Source organism: Electrophorus electricus, chromosome 2 (assembly GCF_013358815.1).
Source record: "Electrophorus electricus isolate fEleEle1 chromosome 2, fEleEle1.pri, whole genome shotgun sequence".
Lineage (NCBI taxonomy): Eukaryota > Metazoa > Chordata > Actinopteri > Gymnotiformes > Gymnotidae > Electrophorus > Electrophorus electricus.
This window is the reverse complement of record NC_049536.1, coordinates 8,646,536-8,660,245: the sequence shown is the minus strand read 5'-3', so window position 1 is coordinate 8,660,245 and position 13,710 is coordinate 8,646,536. Positions and strand designations below refer to the sequence as shown.

General features: G+C 37.5%; 1 protein-coding gene across 3 annotated transcripts; it reads right to left on the bottom strand.

Moving 5' to 3' along the window:
* Positions 1–4,526: 4,526 nt before the first annotated feature.
* gxylt1a (glucoside xylosyltransferase 1a) lies at positions 4,527–13,480 on the bottom strand. Of its 3 annotated transcripts, none has more exons than XM_027001020.2 (8): positions 13,137–13,480; positions 12,217–12,309; positions 11,728–11,923; positions 10,578–10,709; positions 9,984–10,235; positions 9,052–9,175; positions 8,442–8,614; positions 4,527–6,310 (listed from the first exon to the last, which is right to left on the bottom strand). In XM_027001020.2, the coding sequence occupies exons 1-8, from the start codon at positions 13,349–13,351 to the stop codon at positions 6,149–6,151; spliced, it is 1,347 nt and encodes a 448-aa protein (XP_026856821.1). In that variant the 5' UTR covers positions 13,352–13,480; the 3' UTR covers positions 4,527–6,148. The 3 variants fall into 3 exon arrangements, with proteins under 3 accessions (XP_026856821.1, XP_026856822.1, XP_026856824.1); XM_027001021.2 differs by having other exon boundaries at positions 9,984–10,175; XM_027001023.2 differs by lacking the exon at positions 12,217–12,309.
* Positions 13,481–13,710: the final 230 nt, after the last annotated feature.

Sequence of the window (13,710 nt, the reverse complement as noted above, 5' to 3'; positions counted from 1 at the left end):
ATTTTTCTTAAAACAAACAAATGTTTCACTTAAACAAAAAAAAAGTTCAAGGAAGGCATTTAAAAGTACTGAGGAACAATTATATTTCACAATTATATCTAAACCTACTTCAGGGGTACACTCTAAAACATCAAATATATCTGAAGATGCATTTGCATACATCTTGACAAAAACTAAACATTTGACCACAGGCAGTCCTCCAGGTGTTATCTGATTGTCCTTCATACAATGTAAATGAACGATCTTCTTCATTCATCTTATTGTAGATGTGTCATGTTTATGGGGAAACAATTAAAATCCTTAGCATAATGCATGAAAAAGGAGAGTCAGTGAGGCAGCTTTAGAGTGCATCTATGTACACTGAAAATTGTTCATATTTAGTTGTTTTAGGCTCTCTGATCACTGTTTATACACTCACATTAGTTGTGAATCAGTACAAATAACTAGTGATCATTTTAAACATGTTCAGGTGCATTTTCACCATTTTTAAAAGTTTGTTTACATTTTTGTGTGAGAAACCTGGTTCTATCTAAGCTATTATTTAAAAATATGTCTACTGTAACGGCTTCAGTTTGCCTGTTTGATGTAGTTATGGTAGAGCAAAGAGTGCTCAAGCTGTGCTGTAATGAGGAGCTTTTCAAGCTGTCCAAAACCCAACTATTTTCTTTGGTACGTAATCATGGGCTTTAAATCTCTGATGATTTTTGACCCAGAGTTTCAAATCACAAGTAGCCAAGTGGCTATTGAAAACACAGCTACATCAACACTAATTGGAAAAATTGTTTCCACACTAATAATCTTTACCTTAATTACATGGATCATATACATTTTGCCATTTTACTAATATCAAAATGTAAACTCTCTAATTTAATTACAACAAAAGGCTCCTGTTCAGCCTAAAGGAAGCCAGGCTCCATGACGAAGAGTGATTACGAGAAAGCACCAGTATGATGGCTTAGGTTAGCATAATGGACTGAGTTATTAATTTTCTGTATTTTTGCCAAATGCAGAAAACAAATCTTGCTTACTCTGTCATGGTATCAGCAGAATCTCAGCAATGGATCTGTGTACAGTTCTGCTGAATGGCCTGCTAGCAATATCTACATGTACTGCTAAGGAAACACTACTGAGTTTTTCAGGGGCAGCTCAGTTTCCATCTCATTGACATCAGTGGACTTTTTTGCGCTTATTCTGAATTTTAAAATTAGTTGTTTTTTGGAAGAAATAGTTTCTTCCCTTTGATTTCAATCATTTGAATTGTCCATATTGTGAAAAAAATGAAACTGACAACTTTCTGTGATTAACAAAACCTTGCACTGGACAGAGTGCTAGTGAGACTATTTGCCAGTGATAATGGGGTCAGTGGGTCATTGTTTCAAAAGGAGGTAAGACAATAGGGCAATAACCAGACTCTTAACACCTATAATTCTGTTGCGAAAAAGTAACAGATGCCCTTGGCACCACTGCTCTCAACCAATTCAACAGACAAGTGGGCCAGAGCCAAAGCCAGGCCTGGGAGGAATCCCATCCAGTAGAAATGAGGATCTTTACACATGAGCAGTTTCTCCCAACATCTAATAACCCAAACTAAGACCTGGAAAACTAGAAACATCGGCAGTGTAATAAATGTGTTCACTCATTCTTATGGAAGGCTAATTATGTAGATAAACTCTGCCCTGTTTCCACTAGTGTATGGTTGGGCTCACTCACATAATATAATAATTACTCATTCTTTTAAACAAAGCTCAAAGAAGAGTGAGGCATACTCCAGCTGTCACTCATGAATGAGACATGGTAATAATTTTGTGACTTTTACTGAGAATACTGTTATCATGTGTAATCAGGACCAAGCCTCATAAATCAACCTTGCAACATATTGTTTTATTTACAGTTCATTCATGAATACAATAATGGTGACAGTAAGTATGGAATCACGATAAATATTGCTTTCTGAGAACATTTGAGTGTCCCATTGATTTCAGCTAGTGTTTGTGTAGCTCCAGGCTACTGGTGCTAGCACATTGTACACTAAACTGCAGTTTTAATGACTGATCTTTTTTTTTAATGCTGGTTAATAGAGAGCATCTTGAGGCATTTTATCTGTTGAATCAGGTTGACATTTGATACAGCAGAGTTAAAAAATCCCATGTATTACTTTTTCTCTATTGCATTGCACATTGCTGCCAAAGACAAATAGATAGGGCATATGTCAGCAAGATATGTCATTAGCCTTAAAACTAATGCCTGTATGGTGAATAAGCAACTTTACATGTCAACTTTAAATGAACAGCCTCTTTAAATGTCAAAAATAACTGCAATTTTAATGCTGATGCCCTCTGACCCTAATGTTAGTCATTACTAGACTAAAGGGTATTGTTTATTGATACACAAAGAATGAATCACAACAATGAGGAAACTTTCTATTCACTGTCATGCAAACAACAGATATTGTTCATTTTGAAGCTAGTGGACATATTGCATGCTTTAGAATATTGCCTTTGGGCATAAACTACACGGTTGAACTCACAAAACATAGATGATGCAAGAGTTGGGGAATATTCCCTTCTATAATAAGGTGCACAATTCATTATTTCCTTTTCATCACATTTCCATGTACTTAATTCTCTTCTTTCATGCTACGAGAGACCAATGTCTTGGATTCTAATAAACTACATTAATTGTTTCAAGTCTCTCCATATCAGCACAATTATAGTTGCTTCAGCAACATAGGCACACAGGCAAATCTATTATTGATCTGAGAGAATAAGAAAAAAGAAGATAGCTAGCTGAACAGAAAGGAAGAGAGAGAGAAAAACAAATGAGGGAAAGAGACGAACTCACCTCTCTCAAGCAGATTGACTTCCGTTCCTGGTTTTTCTTGCTTGTCACCTACTTCATTCTTCATGTAACTGCACAGCCAATAGATCAATCTGATAAACAAGATTTCCTTGTATTTTTCTACTATTTACTCTGTGACTAAGCGTGAGGCAAAACCAACAACTAAGTTTCTGTAGATTAAGGCAATGATGTTCTATCAGCTCCATAAAATTAAAAGCTTCTGAAATTACTTAGTTCTACCAATGTCTGCATTTTCCAGCAGGACCAACATGACCATAAGTGATCTTAACACCATGATTTGATCTTATTTCAGATGGAATTCTCAGCTCATTACAACAAATGTACCATGATAGGTTAAATGACTAATTTTCAATTAGACTCAATGACGTGTGGTGATAATGAATCTCTGATAGAGGACATCATTTAAATATCTTCAACTTTGACTTCAATTAATAGACTTCATTTAATTAGATTAACATCCTACTCAGATTTTCACAATCGGTAACATATACACAATGATGCACACAGGACTGCAAAACATCCTTAATCAGACTTGAAGAGAACAATATCATTTCTAAAGCTACCCATCTTTTACTCAATCATCAGCTAGGTCAATGTTCTGGACCATTTCCACTCATTTAATCTACTATGGCTTCAGAGTGTCATCAGGACTGTGGTTGGAAAGAAGCGTTCATAAGTATACCCTATGGGCAGTGTCACTTAAAATTAAACAATGAAACTACAAGTGTCACAGTGCTTGTAGTAACAGTGCATCATCAAACGCATTGTCATTTCTCTCCAGAAAGTGGTAGTCTTTCTAGCCTCTTTTGAGGAATTAATCTTGGTTTCAAAATATTAAAATTATTCCAGTTCAGCCATCCTCTGCATTGTATAAGCATTTCATGAGGGGGTTTGGCAGTCTCCCATTTTTAACCAGAAAAGTTGAAGGCAGGTAGAATTTGTACTTGCCCTTAGCAGGCTACTGGGTTTATAAGGTAAAAAGCTGGCACTGTGCCTTGGTGGTTAGCATGTTTGCCTCTCAGCACTAGAGTCTTGAATTCAAGTCCCTATCTGGGTGGAGTTTCCATGTTCTCTCTGTGGGTTTCCTCCCACAGTCCAAAATATACTCTAAATGGTGCTCTGTACTGGTCTTAACCTCCTTCCCCCTCCCCACCTGGTGCAGTCCCCCAGGGGGCTGTGGTGTCTGATAGTATGCTGTGTGCAAATTGGCTACTGCTTCTCATCAGGTGTGTGTGTGTAAAAAGAAAAGCAAGATTTGCAAAGTGTCCTTGAGTTGGAGAAACGTGTTATATAAATGCAACTAATAATAAAAGCTGTTCATTACAGCAAAGCCTTCTCTAATGGAGTCCTCCAATTACCTAAAAGCTGTGTTAAAATAATAAGCCTTTGGCTGAGATGTTTTCACTAAAAGTAGGACTCAAAAGTTGGTGTGGTCTGTACTTGCATTTATTTGGTCTGTATTTTTCCTTCTCAATGTCTTACAGTTACCTTACAATGTTTTTCTTCCACATACGCTGATAAAGGAGGTAGGAAGCTATGAATCAGTAGTATTTTCTGAAATATAAAATAAAGCCCATCCAGGTTCAAAGCAAATATTGTCTTTCACTGATGCATATCAGACAACGTGTGATGCTTTGTCTGAAATTCAGAAAAAAAATAGAAAAACATTTATTTGGCATTGCAATGTTTATTAGAAAAATATACTGCATCATACATTTACATTCAACAGAAGATGCTGAGGTATAGTTGGCACTGATGGGGGAAGGTGCTTGAGATCAACATTTTGAAATTAAATCACCTCACAATAAAATAAATGTTTTTAAATAAATTGTGGCTTAAATTAAGATCAAATGATTCTGCAATGTGATGAGAATGCATACTGCATAACTTATATTTGGTATTTGCTTTATGAGTAAAGACTTTCATTTAATCTCCCGTTGTGTATTGGGCATACTGGTATAATATACGTTGTAAAATTAGCAGTTGTTCATTAAACTAGATTTAATGTAATGAAAACACTGAAGGTGTTCTGCACATCTAGCACACTGCCAACATACTACGGACATTTTAAAAGTCAAAATTAGAATTTTAAAACCAGCAAAGTTAGAGCTCACAGAGGAGTACCCCTCATTTGTATCATTTTCTTTATTTTTCTTATGATTTACATCTATTTAGTTAAATTATGAACAAGGCCTCAAGCAAAGTGCCTTTTGTCTCAGCTGGACTCTCTATATTAGGATAATTACTGAAAAATAAAGAGACCCTGTCAACATTTAGATCGTACATAAAACCTGTTTCTCTGACTTTGCAATTGTAGCTTGATTTCTGATCTACAAACAAAGCGCATGCTAATAATCAATATAAGAAAAAAATCTTATTATCTGGAACACCATCACATGTCTCGTTTTAATGTATTATAAAAAAATTATAATCCAAGTGTCTACTGACATGGTCATGGTATTTATTGGAATATTAATAACACTGAAAAACTGCAAACTGCTTTCATTACCTGAAATTAACACCATGGCAGATTCAAGTCATTTTCAAACAATTCAGTGAGTCATCAACACTTAAAGATTGTGACTTCACCTATGTCTGTAAATGTTACTAGTAGGCTTGTATGATGGAGCTATGTTATTCTTCGTACCTGTTAAATGTGTTGGTTATAAGCAATAACTGACAATAAAAACATAAAATGTATATTATGATCCATTTACTCATAAAAAAAGTTTCTCTGATAAACATACCAGCAACCCTCATCAAAAAAAAAATTATTTAGCAAAATTGGTCTCAGAGCTCAAGTCTAAGGTATCTCCTTTAACTATGCCAGGGTATAAAGAAGGCTCATTTTAAAAGTGGTGAAACCTTACCCTATATTCCAGTTACTGTCATTACTCACAAATCTTGCTGTAACAGACGTTCTCAAAGTCTATCCTGGAGGTCCTGCTCAGCTCGAACTCTTGTTTCAGCTAGAGGCTTAATAAACTGGTTATGTAGAAACACAGTGGGAAAATAAAAGAACTCCCCAGGAACTGCTAGAGAGCATTCTCAAACATTCTTCTAGAACAAAAATGACTGATTGTCAGATTCTATCAACTTGGACCTTCTTGATAGCACATCAAAGTGATTTCAGTGCCTATTTCAACATGCTTTCATTCATATCAGGACCAGCTGACAGGAAAGGTTTTCACCAATATACTTAAAAAAAAAAAAAAAAAAAAAAAAAAGGATTCTATTCTTAAGGCTCAACGCTCCTTTTCAGTGTTGTAAGGGTTCAATGTGAATGGGATCATCTTGCCCTGTGATTGTCTTTCTCCATGTTCCTGACGCTTTCCTGTAGTTTCTTGGTTAAAAGGTGGCTGGATCTTCCACAGTACGTATGCATTGTGTTCTTTAACGTCTCCTCCAGGGGCTGAAGGAGCAAACTGACTGGGTCTCCCCCAAACGGGTACTAAACACGAAACACAAACATGTCACACCCATGTCAGATCTGATCATTACGTCTCATTACATAAAGCTACTGGATAACTCTTCCACAATAACTACAATAAACCTGACTACAAAAGGAAAAGAAACAATTTCATGACTGTATCAGTAATAACTATGTATACAAAAGGACAGTGGTTTATAGCTATTTACAAGTTTCCCCAGGATGGACACAAAGAAGTATAATAGTGGCTTTCACTACAAATAAGGTACACAAACTTTACTAAACCTGTGTGCCAGACTGAACTCTATAGGAAATTCAATGTTGTTCTGATTGAGTAAGCAAGTGTGCTTTTATAACTAGCACAGTAAATAAGATAAAATAATCTTTTATGGGGCCTCATTTGACTTGTTTTCTTACCTGGTATGAGGACACTCAAATGTATATTCTTTTTATCATCACTGATGGAAGACATATCCGACCCTGATGAAGCTGCATTTACTGGCTCCTATTGATTTTTATAAGAAGGATGGGTCTTGCTGGATGGTGCCCCACATTCTCCTGGTCCCAAACGAAGCATCGGCACTAAAAATTTTACTGCTCTTCCGTGGGGTTTGGCACAGTAATGGTGGGGCCTTTTATTGCCAACCAAACTCCAGTCTCAGTTAGTGTGTCTACTGGGACTAAGGGCTACAATAGGGTGTCTGTGTGTAGTGTGTGAAGGGTTTCGTGCAGCAAGCTAAAGAGGAACCTTGGGTCTGTTCTACTCATAGAAGAAGAGAAGGAGGAGGAAGAGGGAAGAGAGAGACAGACAGACAGACAGACAGACACAGACAGACATAGTACATTTGGTAGCCAAAACTTGAAAGGTCATACTAATCTCCAATAAGAAAAGGTTTGCCAGGTGAAGGCCAAGTGTAATAGACTGCAGAGTAAACAGTTTCCATGCAAGAGATAACTGTTTAGCAATGCAGTGTTTTTCATACTCTCAACAATTGATGATGACCTTTTTAAAGCTATGCAAGGCTATACAGTAGGTGTGGGCCTGTCCTGCCAAACAGACTGCGCCCATTTGAATCATGGGCCTGTACTAATGACAGACCTCATTTAGCTAATGGTCCAAAATGCTTCCCCCACTGTCAGGGCCAAAGAGGTCTTGCCTGGCCATAATGAGACACATTGGCATGCTCTCTCTCTCCCTTTGTAAATAAAATGAACAAGGAATTGCCTCGTTGGCAGAAACCACAAAAAAGTGAGGGAAAGAGATACCTAAAACCTGATGAATAAAGGAAGGATATGGCGAGAGACAGAGAGAGAAAGGATGGAGAACTGAAGAAGGGAATGTTGGGCTTTAAAGATTAGCGCATTAAGAGCAATCGGTGTGCCTGACGAGGACAACGCAGATTAAGTCCAGAACACGATGGCCCTGTCAGGCTGATGGAAGAAGTTAACAGAGATATTGATTTCTCCCTGTAGCTACAGAGCAAACTCTGCCTTTCATTTCAAAACAATGTCTCAGATACAATTACACAACAAGCCTTGGATATACTTACACAAATGTGAAGAAAGTATAGAAGTACTCTCAGACTACCATACCTTTGACAAAATAGGCAGTGCAATTCAATATTGAGAAGGGCCAGGAATAAGCAAACATTTTACATGTCAGTCAGTTGTATTAGTGTGTTTGACGAACACTGCATGGTTTAACATGTAGCTGTGCTGAGTGTCAAAGGAGGGGATTACAGGCAGAGATGATCGTGTGAATTCCAGTGGGATTTGGATGTGGTAGACCAAAAACGGCCCACAGGGCCACAAGTGTTATGTCTGAAAAATATTTTGCAAGAAACAGTGCCTCTCTTCATTCTTCAATGCATACTGAGCATAAATTATGAAGAATAAGACAGCTAGCCAAATCTGTGTCAGCATGGACCCAAAGAAAACCCAATATGGCCTTTCCAAAATTAACCACCTCTAATTAAATTTTAGTCTGCTGTAATGAAAAAAAAAGCATGCTATTTAGTACTCATGCCATTAAGCAGAGCATCCTATTAAAAAGCTACACCTGCTTTCTCCTGACTCCTTTCATTGTTTAGCTTAGTTTCACAAGAAAAAAAAATCTATTAAATGATACCACAGGTTCTGATGAATAACTTACTTTCTGTATGGCTTCATATATGGCTCGGAATGCAGGTTGCTTGTCATCATGGTAAACACCTCTGTTGCCATGGAGAATATAAACACCATAATGTTCAGCAGCAGCACAGTTGCTTCCGTAGATACAGTGGTCTGGACGGTAGTTCCATTGGCATGGGAAAACAAACAGGCTCTCTGTGGGGTGCAGGATAGCATTTATTCGCTAGTCAGAAAACAAGGCTGTGTTTACACATTTGCCTCAAGGTGACAGCCAGTCTTTAAGGATTGTCTTGAAAAGAGATCAGCTGTTTTCATAAGCCTGTCAACTAAACATCTGGTGTATGCTCCTGGTTGTAATAATTAGAGAGAAGCAGTCATATAAAGGCATAAAATGTAAAAACACAGCAAAAAATAAGTAGGAACAATAAAACCTCACACTATTTCCATCACTTGTTCCATGCAAATACCATACTTGAAATCCAAAAACACTACTTTTAATGTACATTTAGTATTTCATTTTTTGGAGTTAGGACCTTATTGCAAATAATTAGTTTCTTTAAAGAATGTTTCATGTTACAGTCAGGTGAACTAATAAAAGGAAACAGTCAAGGCATAAAGACATCTGAATCTACCTGGGTTATGGTGGAATATGATGTTGAGGAGGTCTTGGTCCCCCCATGTGATATTGAGTTTGTATTTTTGCAGTAGAGGCATAAGCAAGTCCTCCCATTGCAGATGAACTGATGTCATGTCATTCTGTTCATACAACACAGAAAAAGAACATAATAAACAATATCAGCCATTTTAGCAGTGTTTGTTGATTACCTAGACAAATGCTTACCACCCACTTTATTAGAAATATTCATTTATAAGAAATATCCTGTAGGTATGTACAGATTACCTCAGTTTCCTATAAGTTTGTTAGCTATCCACTAACTCATCACTCAAACCAGCAGTAATACTGACACATCTAAAAAGCCAACCAGTGCTGCCATGTCTCAGACACTCAAATCAATACAACACCTACTACTGTTATCAGTGCTCCTGTGGTAAGAGACTGATGAATGGAGAAGATGGCTGACAAATTGTCTATGGCAACAGTTGGGCAGCAGTATGTAATTGTACACCTACAAAGTACACAGTTAACATACATGTACCTAATAGAGTGAATGTAGGTACATGGTGAAGCCTCTAATAAAGTGGGAAGTGAGTGTAAATCAGCAGTTGTGCACAACTTCAACAAAATGCAAGCAGCAAAGCAAACAGAAAGCAAAGCTTTTAACCTACTTCCTTGGTATTCTGGGGGTTTACAGATGGTTTACATGATCTAAATAACTATAGCTTCCTTGAATGTCAGAAGGGAGAGCACAATGAAACTCTCAAAAGTGGAAGTCAACTAACAGAATAACAGTGACCTCTTCTGGTTGTTAGAGGTAAATTAAAATAACACCAAAAGGATCTCAAGCATCTAAAAACAAGAGTAAATTCTACCAAAGAGCAAAAAAAATTAAATGGAAAACAAAAAGAAAATATGACATGCACACAAAAATGCAGTCTTCAATACCTTGAAGTGATTGGCTCTAATGCGGGTCATATTCATAAGCATTACTCCAGAGTTGACTCCAGTCTTGCCATAGTATGGGTGCCGAGCAAAACGATTATACCAGCCAATTCGTGGCTCCTCGTGTTCTGGTGCCATGGCAGCCATGTGACTGCTGTTGAACTGGGAGAGAAAGTTCCAGATTTCTTCTACTGGCTGCAGGAACAGGATGTCTGTGTCAACATAGAGCAAAGAATCCACCTCACCCAGGATTAACTGGATGAAGGGGTGTGGGTGGTAAATCACTGTTGTTGACCCAAAAGCAATTTTCCTTCATAGTTTTCCTGTGAAAAATTCAAATCAAGTTGCTAAAGAACCATGTCCTAAACACTTCAGCAGAAACGTCACATACGGATTTCTGCAGTAGGTAAAATACTTGTTCACTGCAGAGTAACCCCGAGCTAATTTACTTGGCTTGTACAAGAACTGTCTGTTTAAGGATGATTTCTCCCCTTTGGTTTACACTAAATAATAATTTTATGTCCCCTTTTAGCAGATGAAATGACTGACTGGTAGACTGATACATTATATCATCGGAGGAAAATCTATTGTACTCACAGGTAGGAAGAGTCTCTGAGAAGCACAAGGCTTAAACAGTCTCTTCCAATCCTTGGCATTGACATGGGGGAAGGTGATGGGGTAGATGGTGTAGTTGAATTTGGAACGGAACCTCACCGGCCACAACTCCAGCTAGCAAAGATACCACACTCAGATTTAACACAGATCCAGTAATGCAACGAATTACATATCTAAATAAATGAATTGAATATAGTTGTTGAATACTATCTGCAAAAACGTAAAGTAGCTTGTAGATGGTACAGTATAAAATATTCTCCAATTTTCCTAAGCCTCTCTAACTGAGGAATGACTGAGAATTCACAGGCCTTGAAAAGTCCTCTACTTGAATAGTTTTGGTGAGAGCCAAACCTTGGAATTCACTAGACAGAATGGTAAGAAAATTTCCAGTCATATTACTGACCAAAATGATCATGTTCTATAATTATCTGTATGATAATGTTTATGATAATAATGGTAGTTTGTTGGTGATATTAAAATATATGTTTAAAAATGAATATATACTGATATGTCTCCACATCATGTTAATAGACCATCATATTAATAGACATTTTACTGAAACTCTTATAACTCATCTATTGCCACTCAACCTTTACCTCATTTATAACTGCAGATAAAATATTATTTAGGCAGTAAATAATTTTAAACACAGCTGTGGCCCACCACAGTGGCATAATCACAGTGGCATAATAGTGACTGCTGTGCACTGGACTATCAGGCATAGCAGTGTTTCTGGAGTTTTTAAATGTGTCCGAGTTGAGAATTTTCTGCCAGCCAACAATATCTACCCAAGAACAACATGTTTAAACATAAATAAATGTTTTTAATAAAGTATGTGGTTAATTTATTATTTATAGCATAAATATTCATATTTTATTAAAGTATTTTATGTATACAATTTAATTCTTAATCATTTAGCAATATACTTAGTTCTAGCCTCAGAAGCAATAGCAAGTGCCCCAATAACCTCCTGTAACACACATGAAGTAACATTCAGTTCTTTTCTTCAAATCGCACACACACACACACATTTTATATATTACACACACATACACTTTAGAATCAATTTGTTTAGAACCACATTTACTTTTAAAATCCTAAAGAACAACAAGAAATGTTAGAACTAACTCACAGAAAATTTGAAGCCGGCATGGAGCTCATCTTCAGCGAAGATGTGAAAGTGTAGAGCTCTCTGGCTAAAAAGAACCGCAGACTTCAGCATGGTAAGAGTCTCCTCCAGCCTTGGGCCACATGCCACCACTGCCAACCTGACTGGCTCAACTCTGTATACCTCATAGGCTGTGGCTAATGTCTTATCCACAATATACCTACAGAACAAAAAGTACAGCATGGGTGGGTTTCTGAACCGATGCTCATCAAAACGGCGTAAGGAGGATGAAATGCAGGCTGAAGTTAGGGTCAAGGGTCATGTGTTCATTGCTTTTATGTTAGGCACTTAGACCTGGTTCTAGTTAAGCTGGATTCTGATGGGGAGTAAGAACCTGAAAACAAGATGGTGAGGGCACCTGCATCAGTGAAAAAGCAAAGCCCAGTTCAAACAATGTTCCATCTAACGTTGACGGCTACAAACTTAACTCGCAATCAAGTCAACCCATCCTACCTACAAGCCGACTCCATAAAGCAGTTCTTTCCACAAACATCGGGGGGTAGTCTCCAATAGGGATTCCAGTGTGAGACAGACAATGAATTACACCTGACAGAACAAGAAAAATATGCTCTACATGAAACACTCCTTTTTTCTTGTTAATTGTTCCGTTCCTTGTGCCTCTTTTCATGGGGCAAACCAAAACCTCAAGGACAACGTTGCTTCCACATCAGTAAAAACAGCTTCCCAGTTTACTAGAGTGAACGGACAACTCACCCACTCCTTTCTGGAAGTACTGACATACTATGGCTAGCGGCGATGGTAACTAGTTAGCTAACTAGTTCAGTAAGAAGGTGAAGGCATACTTAAGTTTCGGATAGCAATTTAATTTTGAATAGCTGTTCGTAACTCGCAACAAACAATGCTTCTGCCTAAGTACTAAAAGTTACATTTTTAGGGAACTCAAGATGACGGCTAACTAACCTATATGACTACTACAATCGCTTATATTCCGTATGACACGCTCCTGCACTATTAATGCTAGTAAGGTTCCTCGTGCTGATGGACAGCGCTAGTTCATAGATCAATAAAGTATTCCTTTAAAGCCTAAATAAAGCCTGTATACTGGAGTGTTTTAAAACATTCGCTCAAACTGGTTACAACAATTCGTTGGCCCGCGACCCAAACATATTAAAATAGTTTCCTTGCGGATTACCAGCTAAGCAACTGAGGAGCTAGCTAGCGTTACCCAACTGTACACACGTTAGCCCGACCATAAAACGCACTCTTTAATTTGCAAGCTGGAGCAGCTTTCTTCTTTAAACCCAACACGAAACAATTTAACGAGAATATATAATATGCATAAATCGCAGTTGGTTACCGGTTATTTGAAGTTGTTAGTGAGGTAAGTCAGCTAACTAACTAGCTAACGTTACCTGTCATTCAGGTCACCGTCCGTAAGGCCTTCTTCTCCTGGAGCTTTCCTGGTCAAACGCGAGGGATCGCCCTGTGCTAAGGGCGGTCGATCCGCTCTCGCCTCGGTCCATCCATTTGTGGTCTCAAGAGAGGAGGCAAGTTGGCTAAATACGTAGAGAACCGAAAAGAATACTGAAATAACACAAACAAACAAAAGACGAAAATATCGACGCATTTTCTATTAAGCATAGAAACTGTCAAATTAAGTCATGTCATCGTTGACCGTTTTGAAACTAGCTAGTACCATTTAGCGCTAGATAACACGCTAAATGGATCTACCATTCTCTGATTCCACTATAGCTACCTATACTGCCCCAGTAGTAAAGGAAAACTAGTAGGTGGTAACAGTGCTATACATTAACATTAACGAACTCTTGACAGCATTTGTATCTAGTTTATCAATATTCAGAACCACAGTTAAATATGAATATATTAGTATTAATATACTTAACATTAAAATAACTCCTACTAATGTAGACAAGGTTACAGTGTGTATACATTGATTATTTTTAATTACATTTTGTTGAATTTAGA

What these genes read in the sequence shown, in the direction of transcription:
- gxylt1a (XM_027001020.2), bottom strand. Translation starts at nt 13,351, where the DNA reads ATGCGTCGATATTTTCGTCTTTTGTTTGTTTGTGTTATTTCAGTATTC. An exon ending in TTTATGGAGTCGGCTTGTAG is followed by an intron (nt 11,924 to 12,216) that starts GTAGGATGGGTT and finishes TTTGTTCTGTAG; the next exon opens with GTATATTGTGGATAAGACAT. An exon ending in CTCAGAGACTCTTCCTACCT is followed by an intron (nt 10,236 to 10,577) that starts GTGAGTACAATA and finishes CCCTTCATCCAG; the next exon opens with TTAATCCTGGGTGAGGTGGA.